Source organism: Sorex araneus, chromosome 1, assembly GCF_027595985.1.
Source record: "Sorex araneus isolate mSorAra2 chromosome 1, mSorAra2.pri, whole genome shotgun sequence".
In the NCBI taxonomy this organism is placed as follows: Eukaryota; Metazoa; Chordata; class Mammalia; order Eulipotyphla; family Soricidae; genus Sorex; species Sorex araneus.
The window spans coordinates 301,054,543-301,069,834 of NC_073302.1; the positions used below are offsets into that span (position 1 = coordinate 301,054,543).

A 15,292-nucleotide genomic window follows, 5' to 3' on the forward strand; every position below is an offset into this window, starting at 1 on the left:
GAGGCAGGAGTTGGGAAGGGGTGGGGGTGGCGGGAGGGATACTGGGAAAATTGGTGGTGGAGAATGGGCACTGGTGGAGGGATGAGTATTTGATCATTCTGTGACTGAAATGTAGTCACAAAAATCTGTAAGTCTGTAACTGTATCTCAAGGTGTTTCATTAAAAAAAAAAAAAAAAAGAAGTGAGTCCAAAGCTGGTCCTCCTCACCATTGTCACACAAAGGTGCACTCTGCCTCTCGCCCACAGTTCCCGTTTCTTTAAGCAACTCCAGGGTCCCCCTTCTCCCTTGAGGCCCCGGTTAGGGTCCCTGGACCCCTTGGCCCAGTTGCTTAAGGTTATAAAGGAGAGTTCATTGCAAGTCTTGTTCCGAGACAAGCCCAAACCTCGGTGCAGCATATGCCACTCGGCCAGTGAGATCAGGCGACCAGGAATGAGGCAAGTTGCTCACTGTAAATACGCATTTTGTATCAGCTGAGAACCTCTACCGCACTGTAGGCATTCTAGCCGAGGAATCTCAGCATGAAAATGCAACTGTGATGGTCTTTAGTGCCGTCTCCTCAACATTTAATCTCAGGAAAAAAATATTTTTCTAATGGAAAAGTTCTACCTTTGTGCACATAAGTCTTTACATCAAAACAAGATCCTGTAAACATTAGCTAAGGGTAGGAGACGCCAAAAGGAGGATTCTATGACAGTAAGAGACACTAGGTATATTCAACATTTCATAATTGTACTGAATCAATTTCTACCATTCACATGGGGGAAAATGAAGCCAAGGACAAGTTCAAGTTTACTCCGTATCAAAGATCTGTGCAATCACTCTTTATATTTGATAAAAATAACACTTCAAGGACTTTTTCCAAAATAAGAATTACCAAACCAAAATGAAAATGAAGAATGCAATCCTTCCCTGGCGGGGAGTGCCAGGCTGCCAGCAGCGAGAACCTAACCAGCCCGCCTGATGCCTTCTGACCAAGGAGCACTCGAACCCACCCTGGGCTCCGGAGCACAGCATAGAAGAAAAAAAAAAATCCTTTAACATTTCTGAAATTCCTCAGAACACTATTCATCTCTGTCGGTAGACACCAAGCCCCCGTTTCATGGATCCTGAATGTGAGTGCACACCCTATCAATACGTTTTTATAACAGCTCAAAAATACGTTCAAAGACAGAACCTCGCTCCCAAGTGTGTGCTCAGGGGAGCGGGTGGTACCTTTCCATGACGGCCAGACACTCCTTCCTCCAGGTGAACCGACTGCCCCGTCGCAGGCGGAAAGTGCCCGAGGTGGCGGAGACTGGGGGCGGCGTTTGTCTCCATTCGGGGTCCTCGATTGGGATGGGGGCTGGCCTCATGCTCAGTGTAGCCCCTGCAACAAAACAAGACATTCGGCGTCAGCATCTCGCGCCCCGAGAAGCATACCCATCACGAAACCCACTGCCAGAAACTCGCCCCTCTGCTGCAGCTTACACTTCAGGATGCCGATGCTTGTTTTTTAAAATTCTGGTCCCCAAATTGAGAGACAAAAAATGTTCCTTAGAAAGTATGCCACTGTTTAAAATGCCATTTCCCCACCCCCTGCTTTGCCCCCAATTTGCCTGTCTTTTATCTCTATTTTGTCATTTTTCAAAACAAAGCAAACACCTAGTTACACACAAGCATAGGGAAGCTGGCCTAGTGACAACTTAATCAAAAACACCTTCCTAGGAAGACTATTTCTAGAAATTCCTATTTGGCAGTTTTCACCTTTTTTTGAACAACATTGTCTGTATGGTTTGAATCTTTCTCTAGACCAAAGGACCTCTGCTATTCAGAAAATGAAGTTCCTAAAGAAAAATAGAAGGTGAGAAAAAAAAAAAAATCCTAATTGTTATAAACTTGAAAAAAGCCAAATATAACACATAAAATACTTGATATATCTCTCGTCTACTGACTCAGTCAGATTTCTGAAGGTTTACTACCTTTTAATGCTACCCTAGTTGTTAACTTCTGAGGGGAGGGGCTGCACAGGGAATTTCCGCAGCAAAACCAGGGCCTTTATCCACGGAAGCACGAGCTTTACCCACGATGCTATAATTCATGAACAATTAAACAAACAAACTTTGAGACACGAAGGTATTTTGCCAATTCAGAATAGCCTTTTCTCCTAAACAAAGAAATAAACTGCTAACCACTGCGGTAAACATTCATTGTTTTATTTGAGGTTTTTTTTTTTGGGGGGGGGAGTCACACCTGGCAATGCTCAGGGGTAGTTACTCCTGGTTCTGCACTCAGGAATTACTCCTGGTGGTGCTCTGGGGACCATATGGGATGCTGGGAATCGAACCCCAGTCAGCCACGTGCAAGGCAAACAAATGCCCTACCCGCTGTGCTATCGCTCCAGCCCCTATCTGAGTTACTGAATCTAGAAGCTGTGAACAAACAAGGAGAGGGCAGAGGCCGTGCCAGAGACTTATTCTGAGGAAGTTCAGCACGACGTGGCATGCTTTCGGGGTTGGCGGTTGGTCTTCATTCTTCACAGTGCTGAACTCACCTCTCCAAAGCATTAACTATGACCGGATCTCTCTGACAATTTTTTTCAGAGTTTCCCTCTGCCCATTGAATAAAATCCAAACATTTAATACAGACCTAAATGAAATACAGCAATCCTCACACTCTTTCCTCTAAGAATACTTTTTTCTAGCATTCTCAGCAGTTTTTCATAACAATACAAAATACAATATTTCAGTTCTGCTTTGGGGCAGGGATTGGGGTTCGGGATGGGAACATCTGAAATATGGTGGTGGAAAGGTGTAATGGTGAGGGGATTGGTGTTTGAATATTAAATGTAGTCAAATATTGTGAACTGTCACTGTCATCCCGTTGTTCATCGATTTGCTCAAGCGGGTACCGGTAATGTCTCCATTGTGAGACTTGTTGTTACTGTTTTTGGCATATTGAATAATTCGCCCAGGAGCTTGCCAAGCTCTGCCGTGCAGGTGAGATACTCTCGGTAGCTTGCCGGACTCTCCGAGAGGGACAGAGGAATAGAACCCAGGTCGGCCGTGTGCAAGGCAAACACCCTACCTGCTGTGCTAACACTCCAGCCCTACTTTATAAAATTAAAAAAAAAAAAGTTTAAATGCTTATTCTTATACACATGTACATTTTCAACTCTGAACTCGAAAGTATATTACATTAAATTTAATTTTATACTTGGATCTTGTTATGGTAATAATCATGTCTCACCTGTCATTAATAAAACTATTAGAGCAAAAAAAAAATAATATTACAGACCTAGAAGGACAGACCAGAATTTGTTAGATTTACACAGAACAGTGCACTTATTAATAAACAGTTCTTCCTAGCAGAAACCATTATTTATTTCATCTGGCAGTTAAAATCACGGCGAGTGCATCTGCGTTACTACATACTCTCCTGTCAAGTATTTCCCCTTAACTGGCCACATCTTTGAAGCACCCCCGATACGGAGGCCACTGTCGTAACCGGCCTTCACCAACTGTCCCGAACCTGCCTCGGGCCATCTTGCCGTCTCACTATCACTGCTGTTCCTCAAACTGCTCAGCTCACAAATCTCGTCCATCTTTGACTTCACTACTCTCCCCCAGATGCCTAAGTACATTTTTTCAGTTTTATCTTCGAAAGATACCCAAGGGTGACCCTGTGTGTGACCACTCCAGAGACAAGTGGGCTCAGTAATGCCCTTAAATTTAGGCTGGTCCTGAGATACACGTTTGGCCACAGAAAGTGAAAAAACTCCGAGATGACTTCAAAGGACCTTTTGTAGCTCCTGACTGGGTCTCTGGGCACAGTGGCTGGCGGCTGGTATGCCCCCAGGTGAGTGAGAGATGCTCGCCAGGCTCCGAGGCCACACATCACCGAATGCTCTTCTAGACGCCCCCCAGCTCGGCAGCCATGGGGCCGAGAGCAATGGGCCAGTGTAGGGTCACGCTGCAGCCAGCTGGCTGCCAGGCTTCCCAGCAGCCACACCTTCGTGTCATCCGTCCCACACGGTGCCATCACCAGGCTCCACAACAGCTAAGCCCCAAAGTGGTGCCATGTCACTGGAGGAGATGACAGAACGCCCCTGGCCGCCACGCTGTAAGGATGCGCAGGCAGCTGAGAGCAAAGGACCAGAGGTGGAGGGACCGCGGTCTCTGAACGCCCAGCAGATGGCACGGGCAGGGGCTGCCGGTGGTCACCAAGGGATCAGAGCAGGCCATGGGACCTCGGCCTGGCCTGCGGTCCCAGCTGCCAGCCCGACAGTGTTCTCCTCCGAGCTCCGGACTGCGACCACTACGTGCAGCCACTCTGGACCCCCACCCAGCAGACGGCACGCAATAACAAAGTACTTGTTGCTTCTCACTGCTCAATTGGTGGGGTGATCTATTACCCCCAAACAGAATTCATCTGAGGTGATCAAAATCACCTCCAGTTGTTTATTTCCCCACATTCTCCAACAGTCTGAATATGACTAATTATTCACATTTTAACTTTGGCAGGTCAACGCTGCCGCTTTCTGAAAGACATTTCACTGTTAGAATTAGTGTCACTTTCTGTTGACATAAACTTACGTCTTTCTTCCTCTCTTCTTTGGGGATGACTCATCTTACTGGTGCCTGTAAAGCACACCAACTGCTGGCCATTAAGAGCATAATCTCCCCCAAAACGTCCCTCATCTTCAATGTTTATTTATAGTATACTTGAGACCTTAATTTTTATGAAGTCAAAGCTGTCAGTTTTTTTCTTTCCTGATCAAGTTTTGTACTACTCAAATGATTTTACAGTTTTCATTTTTGTTTAAACCATTAACAGATACATGACTTCCTGTATATGAAAAAAGTAAATATTTAACTTTTTTCTCAAATGATAAGTGCGTCGCCATACGCCTATTTGGAGAGTCATGGCTTAAAGCAGAGCTGAGGGGTCAGCAAACCATGACCCACAGGCACTGCCATCTGGTCACCGAGCAGCCAATGACACAGTTGCTCTGGTCTGCTTGTTGACCCGAGGCTTAAAAAATTCTGACCTAGGGCCAGAGCAATAGTGCAGTGAGTAGGGAGCTGGCCTTGCACCCGGCCAGGCTGGGCTCAATCCCCGGCATCCCATATAGCCTTCCCCAGCACTGCCAGGAATGATCCCTGAGCACCTCCAGGTATGACAGCTCCCCGTCCCCCGCCCATCTCTCCTCCTTTAACCCTGAGCTGGGGGGCTTGAGAGACAGCTCCGAGGGCTAGAGCACATGACCTGCACTTGGAAGCCCCCACACTGCGTGGTCCCTTGGGCACCACCAGAGCACGAGCTGGAGCACTGAGCCGTCTCTGGGCACAGGTGGGCCCCCCAAATATAATCACAGCCCCCCACAGGCACAGGGCGCCTGGGGCAGGTCGTGTGAAGCCTGGACTTGGGTCCTTGAGCCCCAGCCGTAGATCCCATGGACCCTCTCCAGAAACACAGGGTGCGACTTTTAGGACAGTAAAGAATTCCCGACCCACCCATCAAGGAACTAACACACAATCCTTCTCAGACCCTCAAAGGAGGGTATCATTCTTTTGTGCGTGGGGATTTTTGGTCGATGCCTTGTGGTGCTCAGGCTCCCTCCTGCTCTGTGCTCAAGGGTCACGCCTGGCGATGCTTTGAGGGATGGAGCCTGAGCTGGCCATGCAAGGGAAGTATCCTCCAGGCTGGTCTAAGGATTTCGAGCTGACAAAATAATCTGGCGATTAGGTCTAACTCTTTCAGAGCTGAATTTTCGACAAATGATGGAATCTGGAAGCTGGGGGGCTCAAGGTCTTTATTTGGGCACTTTCAGAGCATAAGCAAGAGCTGCAAAATACCCAAATTTATAATCTAGCTGTTAGCTCATATGGGTTTGGGTATGATAAAAAGGTCCCAAACAGATTCACGCCACCTCAAAAATGGGTCAAAACAAGGGCAAAACAGAAGGGAGAAGGTAGGGCCTGGTTCTAGAAAAAGGAGAATTTCAGAGTTCCAGAACCTGGAGGATGGGAACAGGTCTGAAGGTCTGCTAGAAGGTTCTATCTACAGGGATGGCTTTAAGGGGCTACAAATATAATGGGTACGATCAGGAACACGATGAAACGATCCAACTAATAATAATGGCTCTTTCTTTTTGGCACTGAATTTTATTGATAATATAACTACACTTTCTTTGTAGCATTCTCTCTTGTCCAGACTTTCCATAAAAAGGCAAAGTCAGACGAAATAAAATTGGTAAGGAAAGAAAAGGACGGAAAGAAGGTGGGAAAGGACACGTAATGCCTGATCATTTTAAAGGAAATAAGGCTGGTTTTGCACAGCCAGTAGAAACTGAAGGGGATAAAATCTGGATCCAATTTGAAGCTGCATAATGGTACCAGACTACTTTTCAGATTTTTCTTCTTGTTCTTTCCCCCTTTTCGCTGTAGCAGTATTTAGAAACAGCACGCACAGCACTCTGCAAACACTGCAACACAGAATTGTTCTAGAAACCTTGGCTCATCTTGCTTGACTGAAACTGAAGGAGAATGATGAATAACTCAGGGATGGGTCCAAGATCACTGGCACAAACACAGGGAGACACCAGGACTGAGGGACAATGTAAAGAGAACAGTAAGACCGTCTAGATGGCTGAAGATCCTTACAGAAAAAGTGTGTTACTCCCTTTTTTGGTTGTTTTTGCTTTAGGGTCACTACTGGAGGAGTTCAGGGCTTACTCCTGACTCTGTGTTTCGGGATCAGCTGTGGCAGTGCTTGGGAGACCATTTGGGGTGCCAGGATCAAACAGGTCCCAGGCACAAGGCAAGCACCTTACCTCCTGTACTATCTCTCGGCCCCACTATTGTTTTTTTTTTTTCCTCCTATAGTGACTTGTTTTCCCACATTACATCGGTCTTCCATTAAGATGAAATTTTACATACTCATCTTGCAAAACTAAACCCAAGAGGAGGAAAACAAAAGCCTTACAATTTGCTCAGATTTTAAAGTGTAGCATAGGAATTCTCCCTGTTTATGTGATCATTTTCTTGGTCAATTTACAGAGAGTCTCTGCCCATCAGCTGCTGAAGCAGTGATCACAAGCGTGTCATTACGTGTCAAAGAAATGCACTGCCCCCAAATCACTGTTTATCCTTCTCCACGTTACATGCGGCTTCCCTGCGGCTCTACAGGAGTGAAGGAGGCGGGACTTCTGCTTTCCGGATTCACCTCATGTGCTGCCATAGAAGCCTTTGGGCTGAACATCCTGGGTTCATTTTTGAATGTGTGGATGCCTGTCATGAGGGCGGAGGGTCTCAGACTCCCCCTGCCCACTACGGGGTGCTGGGGTGGCACAAAGGGCATGCATGTGCTCGGCATCCTCCCTAAACACCCCGGGAGCAGCATCTGAGCACCATGCTGGAAGCAGCGCAGAGGACCAATAGGGGAGACCCCAAAACGAAGAAAACAACGTAGGCAAGTGGGAGGACTGCCAAGCTAGATGCAACTAGGACACCTTGGATACACTCTTCACTTTGAAAGGAAACATTTGTTACATGTGATTCAGGCTCCAGGGCTGGCACCTCACTCCTGTCCTTGGAGACAGAGCCACTGCACCTCACCAGCACAGCACCTGTCTCACTGCCCCCCACTCTGCTTGGTCACCCTTGTCACTGTCCAGGGCTGAGGTCTGTCCCTGTTCTGTACTGTCTACTCCCTCGCTTTGTTTCTCCATACGCCGTAGGTGAGGGGGATCATCTCTCCCTGACTGCGTTTCTTAACACGCACCCTCCACGGAAACAAGGGCACTTTCAATAAAGACTGGCAGGAACGAGAAGAATAAGGCTTTAACAGAAAGCGGCATTAGTGTGAACCTTAAGCCAGGGTAATTTGTGTCTTGTAAGAAAAGATAAATTTGGAAGCAAAGACTCACACCTGGGGAGAATACCAAGTGACAATGAAGGTGGACATCGAGAATACCCACAAGTCCAGGAATGCCGAGGTGGCCAGCAGACAGCAGGCCTGGGCGGCGCCGGGAGCCTCCCTGGTGGATGTCAGTGACAAATGCACCATGAGCACTTACTTGTCAGACTTTCAAGTCATTTTCTGTCAATTCAGACACACAGTGAAGGTCCTTTTTTCACCAGCCAAGTAAGAGACTAATTGTGAGGGAAGACGCTGGTCTTGCAGCAGCAGCTTCAGCTGAGATCCTGGTTCAATCTCAGACACAGTCTAAGGTCCCCTGAGCCCCGCCAGGAGTAAGCCCTGGGCACTGAGCCAGGAATGGACACTGCCGGGTGAGGCCCACAAGGGCAGTGCCGGAGAAGCACTGTTCTACCCGGTGCTAAGGGCCGGATGCTAACACGAGTGCCTGACGGGCGGCTGTGTGTTCAGATCACTGCCACAAAGCTGCGACAGCCTGAGAATAAAATCATTTTCCAGGTATCCAAGTCCCTGCTTAAAATCCCAGTGTGAGGATTCAGCCTCAATTGTGACTAGACTATAGGCTGAGCTCTGCGTGCGTGCCAAACCCAAGGCCAGAAACCCTTCTTTAGGGAAGGTGATTGCCAGGCCCCGCTGGCTGGTATCTGCCCTCCAAAGTTCTCAATGCTCTGACACTTAGAGCATGTTGGAACATTCTAACAATTCCCCTGGTAGGCCCCCAAGAGCCAACTATTGGAAAGTGACCAATCTTCTATAATCCCTGAGCACTTGAAATGTAGGTGACTGAAAATATGTGCTCTAAATGTAAGATGCACACTGACTTTCAAATCGCCAGGACCCCGAAAGAAAATGTATCTAAATGATTTTAAATGTACTGATCAAATAAATGCTATTAAGATAGTATTAGCTATTTTAAAATGTGATTAGATAGCACAGCGGGTAGGGCGTTCGCCTTGCACGCGGCCGATCCGGGTTCGATTCCTCCATCCCTCTCGGAGAGCCCGGCAAGCTACCAAAAGTATCTGGCCCGCACGGCAGAGTCTGGCAAGCTAACCGTGGCGTATTCAATATGCCAAAAACAGTAACAAGTCTCACAGTGGAGATGTTATCGGTGCCTGCTCGATGAAATTGATGAGCAATGGGATGACAGTGACAGTGACAAAAAATTTATTTTATTTTTTAAAATTTTTTTGTTTGGAGGTTCTAGCAGGGGAGCGCAGCTACTCGTATACCCTTGACTGAAGACCGGTCCATCTCTATTCGGGGAAGGCCGTCCTCTTTGACCAGTGCGCAGCTTCGGGAGGGACGCACATGGAGCGGTGAGGGAGGAAGGGGACACCCGCCTAGCCAGCCAGATCAGCAGAATCAACCCTGGTGATCGATGGGTGACAGATGTCGCAGCCAGAACGCCCTCACATCCAGCTTTTGGACTGGAGCGATAGCACAGCGGGTAGGGCGTTTGCCTTGCACATGGCCGACCCAGGTTCGATTCCTCTGTCCCTCTCGGAGAGTCCAGCAAGCTACTGAGAGTATCCTGCCCGCACGGCAGAGCCTGGCAAGCTACTGTGGCTTATTTGATATGCCAAAAACATAACAAGTCTCACAATGGAGATGTTACTGGTGTCCACTCGAGCAAATTGATGAACAATGGGACAACAGTGCTACAGTGCTAAAGTATTTTTTTGTTTTTTGGGTCCCCACCCCCACCCCACCCCAGCGATGCACAGGGGTTACTCCTGACTCTGCACTCAGGAATTATTCCTGGCAGTACTCAGGGAACGATATGGGATGCTGGGAATTGAACCCAGGTTGGTCACATGCAAAGCAAATGCCTACCTACTGTGCTATTGCTCCAGCCCCATGATCAGAAAAAAATTTAAATTACATGTCACTCACTCTATTTCTACTAAGCTGTGCTTAACACGGTGTCCCTCCACCTCCAGCCACGCTGCAGCAAACGGCAAGATTTCATCTTTTCTTACAGCTGCACATTCCATTGTGCTTATGGACCGTGACTTCTCGTGTCCGCGCATATCGCTGGACATCCGGGTTGTGTCCACAGCCTGGCTGCTGGACTGAGTGCTGAGGTGACCACAGATATGCAGCGACCTTTTTAAGTGAGCGTTTCTGCACTTGAGAAGCCACAGAGGGGAATGACTGGCTCTCTGGCAGCGTGAGTTTTCTGAGGAGTCCCCGAGCTGTTCCCTGGACAGGACGACTCGGACGACACCCCCAGCAGTGAGGATTCCTCCCCACACCCCCGGCAGCACTGCCTGGCTCCAGCCCTTGCCCTGCGCCAATCTCACTGGCTCTGTCATATGCAAGTGACAAAGAACAGCTTTCCACATACATACTGGCTATCTGTCTGCCTTCTTGGGAGAACTGTGTGTCCGTCTGCTCTCCCCATTTCTGGATGGAGTCATTGACTTTGGGTGGGTGAGTTCTGTGGTGAGACCCCAGTCCCATTCATCACGCAGGTAATTAGAATTAGAGGGGGAAAAAAACTTCATGGCAGAGATCACCAAATACAGAAGAGCATGGATTAAATAGAAATATCACATAGTACACACTAATAAAATAGAATTTGCCCCCCAAAAGTGCTAGATGTGGAATTATGTGTGTATCCAACATCAAATAAAAGAAAAAAATAGCGACAAATAATCAAGCCCTTACTTTTGAACTGAGATTAGAAAGGCCACATCATCTGGAAGCAGAGTGCTCCTCGAGGGAAGGGTGAAGATGGTTGCAGAACTACGAGACACTAAACTAAAACTCCTTTCCTTCAGGACACAGGCTTTAACTACGGAGTGCTCTCTGGCATCAAGAACAAGAGTCCCTGGTGCGGACAAGTCAGCAGAGAGATCAGGCAAAGGCTCGAGCCAGGCCTATCTTTCAGATCCAACCACAAAGCAGGAACGGCCCTTACCTGGGTTGGTCTTCTCCAGCTGGTACCAGCGGTAGAAGGCTCTCTTCTTCTGCTCGCTCAGGTCCGATCCCTGCTGTAGCAGCCAGTGGGAGATGCGGCTCTGGCTGATGCCTGCGGGAGAGAAAGAGCTGCTGGGACCCTGGGCAGCCAGCCACAGGAAGCACGCGGGCTCTGGGACCAGGCTGCCGGGCCCTGGGTGACCAGTGCGCGGGCTCTGGGACCAGGCTGCCGGGCCCTGGGTGACCAGTGCGCGGGCTCTGGGACCAGGCTGCCGGGCCCTGGGTGACCAGTGCGCGGGCTCTGGGACCAGGCTGTCGGCCCCTGGGTGACCAGTGCGTGGGTTGCCAGAGCAGTTCTGCCTGACAGGGTAAGGAAGCAGCAACCTGCACAACACCTTGAGTATGGGGCTTTTTCAAAAAAACAAGCACCACTCCAGTACTTGGAGTACTGGAAACTGCCTGGGAGAGTCTCAGAAATGACCAGGTCGTCTGTTGGTTTGCTTTTGGGGTCCCACTGGCTGTGGTCAAGGACACTCCTGGGGACCGGGGGAACCCAACGGGGAGCCGGGGACTGGACCCAGGTCAGCGATGTGTAAGGCAAGTGCCCTCCCCGCCTCTCTCTCTCCATCCCGGAAATGGGCTACCTGAAGGTCAAAGCACTTTATTAGTCCTGGACAGGGGTCTCGAGAGTTAATCTCTGATCTTGCCCAGGAACTGGCAACAGGGCAAGCATTATTTGTCAGAAGCTGACTAGATGTGTGTTTCTTTGCCTTTTGCTGTCTTCACCTGGCCCTTGGTCTAGAATATTAACTTTTATTAAAGTTATATTAACTTTAACCAGTTATAAAGTTTATGATGCTAAAATCTCAGGGCTGGGACAAATGGAGATGCTACTGGCGCCCACTCAAGTAAGTAGATGATTAACAAGACGACAGTGCTACAGTGCTAAATATTAGTATCTAATAAATACTAAAGTTACAATGAACTTTAACCAGATATTAAAAATAAAATAAACCAATGAGTTTTATCATTTATATATCAATTAGTATTAAGAATACTAATAACAATATTTAGGTGCTGGGGCCAGAGCAATAGTACAGTGGGGGTAGGGTGTCTGCCTTGCAAACAGCCAACCCATGATCAATCCTGGCATCCCATATGGTCCTCTGAGCCCCAGCAGGAGTGATCCCTGAGCAAGAGTAAACCATGGCATTGCTGGGTGTGCTCAAAAACAAAAAAGCGAACTACTATATAATCTTCACTAGTATGAGAATCACATGTGCCTTCTACTTACTCTAGTTGTAAAAATAAATAATTCGATATACAACTGGTAAAAGCAAATAACAGTAACAAAGATATTATTGTCTCATATGTTCAACAAGGCATTTCCCTAAGGTATTTCAGCTAGCACAGTGGTTTAAAAACATCTAACCCCAGGCCAGAGAACTAACACCGTGGGGAGGGCATTTGCCTTGCATGCGGCCGACCTGTGTTCAATCCTGGCATCCCATAGGGTCCCCTGGGCACCACCAGAAGTAATTCCTGAGTGGAGCGCCAGGAACAACCCCTGAGCATCACTGGGTGTGCACCGCCCCTGCCCCCCCCCCCCCGCCAAAAAAAGGAAGCCCAAACTAAAAAGATCTAAACCCTCCCACGGAATCACTCATGGCAACTGGACAGTACTGAGTGCCACCTGTGCCAACGCCTGCTTTTGGCTGGAATGCACGACAGGAAGCAGGGTTAGCGAAAGAAATCACACCTCCCAGCACGAGAAGCAGGAAGCCTGGTGATCACATCTGACGCGCTAACAAGCACATCCCTGGAATTTCATACACTTTAAAAAAAAACGGTACTAGAATGCGGAGGAAATGGGGGAGTGTTGAAAGAAAGCAAGGGCTGGAGAGCACTTGACTTCAAAGGGCAAAATTCAAAGTTCTCTGAGCCCCAGTGACGCCCAAGCAGCCTCCGTGGGTCGGACCCCACGGCAGGCGGTGGCACTGCAGACTTCGGGCATGTTGTGAGTTTTTCCGGGTGGCAGCTTGGCTGTGCTTGGCAATGCTGTCCCCAAGTAGTCAGGCTCAGAATCCCTACTATTCATGCTCAGCGCTCAGGGTTTCTCCAGGCTCTGCACTCGAGAATAACTCCCGGTAGTGGTCAGGGGATACTAGAGGATGCTGGGGATTGAACCCTGCTCAGCTTCGTGCGACGCAGGCGCCCTACCCACTGTACTATCACTCTGGCCTCTATTCACACTATTTTATGCTCCTTTTATGAAAACAGCCATTTACCATGAACCTGAAAGTTATTTCTTTTTTTCTTTTCTTTTCTTTTTGGGCCACACCCAGCGATGCACAGGGGTTACTACTGGCTCTGCACTCAGGAATTACCCCTGGTGGTGCTCAGGGGACCATATGGGATGCTGGGAATCGAACCCAGGTTGGCCGCATGCAAGGCAAACGCCCTACCCGCTGTGCTATCACCCCAGCCCCGATGAAAGTGATTTCTACCAACAAAATAAAATGATCTTTCGTGGATTCTTCAGATTACCATACTACTCAAAAAACAGGTAGGTCGAAGGACAATCTGTTAAGAAAGAAAGGACCCTGATGGTTCTGTCCCTGTGTCTGACCAGTAAGCTGGGACACAGGATACCCAGAGTTGGGCACCAACGCCCTGGAGCAGGAAACTTTCAAAGCCGGTGGGAAGGAGATTAATGATAGCATGTCTACGAGCGAAACACAGGCAGGCCTTCAAATTAATGTTTCCAAACAGCCATCAAAAACATCAGAAAACCAAACCAATCAAACAGAAAGCCTCCATGGCAAGGAGCGGCGTCTGTGGAGATCTCATCCTGCTGATGAAGTAGGAGATGTCAGGGGCACTTTGCAGAGCAGCTGGACAGGACCTTCCCTTAGGCAGACGCAGTACACTGCATGGTTCAGTCATTTCTTTCTTGCGTGCCTGGCCCGCACAAACAAGCATACACCCACCGGCCCCATGCAACGATGCTCAAGTGACTTGCACAGGAAGCTTTGGAGGGTCTCCCCCAGAGTGGTCCTCACTCGGAGGTAACTCAGAACCCCCCCCCCACCCCACGGACATGAACATAGACAATGACCCTCGTCTGGGGTGACCCCACCAGGGAGAAGGGAAGCAGCCACCGCTAGAAGCAAAGACGGCCGAAGAGTCGACACCGACACGAATTCATGGGCAATCATGTGATCCCAATTCTATGACATTTCGAAAATAAACACGAGTCGTTGCCTGGATGGCTGTCGCAGGGGCTGGTGGCGGTCTGGATCTGGGCAGTGAAACCAGGGACGTGCTCAGGCCAGAAAGGCCAACATGCAGTGCTGGGTGTGTGCCAACTGCAACGACGCTTCTCCCCCAAAGTTCTGTAAATTCTATGGAGTGTTTTAAAATTTAAAGCACTTGGCTATACATCAATATGGGGAAACATTCATGATAAAAATGAGAAAGTCGTTTTATATATGTAATTTTTTTATCATCGACATTGTTTTTGTAAAGTTAAAATGGCTCACATATGAATACAAAAAATCATATTCAGAAGAACCTTTAAAAAATGAAAAATGCATCCAGGATATACAAGACACTCGTAGAATTGTATAAGAAAAAAACCTCCAACCCCATCAAAAAACGGGGAGAAGAAATGAGCAGAAGTTTCCTCAAAAAAGAAATACAAATGGCCAAAAGGCACATGAAAAAATGCTCCACATCGCTAGTCATCAGGGAGATGCAAATCAAAACAACAATAAGATATCATCTCATACCACAAAGACTGGCACACATTCAAAAGAACATAAGCAACCAGTGCTGGCGTGGATGTGGGAAAAAAGGGATGCTCTTTCACTGTTGGTGGGAATGCCGACTGTCTAGCCTTTCTGGAAAACAATATGGACAGTCCTTCAAAAACTAGAAATTGAGCTTCCATATGACCCCGCAATACCACTTCTGGGAATATATCCCAAGGATGCAAAAAAAGCACAGTAGAAATGACATCTGTACCTATATATTCATGGTAACACTGTTCACAATAGCCAAAATCTGGAAACCCAAGTGCCCTAGAACAAATGACTGGTTAAAGAAACTTTGGTACATCTACACAATGGAATACTATGCAGCTGTTAGAAGAGATGAAGTCATGAAATTTGCTTATAAATGGATAGACATGGAGAGTATCATGCTAAGTGAAATGAGTCAGAAAGAGAGGGACAGACATAGAAGGATTGCACTCATTTGTGGAGTATAGAATAACATCACAGGAGGCTGACACCCAAGGACAGTAGATACAAGGGCCAGGAGGATTGCCCCATAGCTGGAAGCCTGCTTCATGAGCAGAGGAGAGAAGGCAGATGGAATAGAGAAGGGATCACTAAGAAAATGATGGCTGGAGGAATCAGTCGGGATGAGAGATGCATGCCGAAAGTA

At 48.0% G+C, this 15,292-nt stretch overlaps 1 protein-coding gene across 9 annotated transcripts in view; it reads right to left on the minus strand.

Moving 5' to 3' along the window:
* The window catches only part of HMBOX1 (homeobox containing 1), a 147,102-nt gene that overhangs the window by 21,943 nt on the left and 109,867 nt on the right, over nt 1–15,292 (minus strand). For all 9 annotated transcript variants that reach the window (XM_055143913.1, XM_055143853.1, XM_055144082.1 and 6 more), the window contains exons 5-6: nt 10,845–10,955; nt 1,214–1,367 (exon numbers count right to left, since the gene is read on the minus strand). In XM_055143913.1, coding sequence (XP_054999888.1) covers nt 1,214–1,367; nt 10,845–10,955 — 265 coding nt within the window. The remainder of the gene's footprint in view (nt 1–1,213; nt 1,368–10,844; nt 10,956–15,292) is intronic.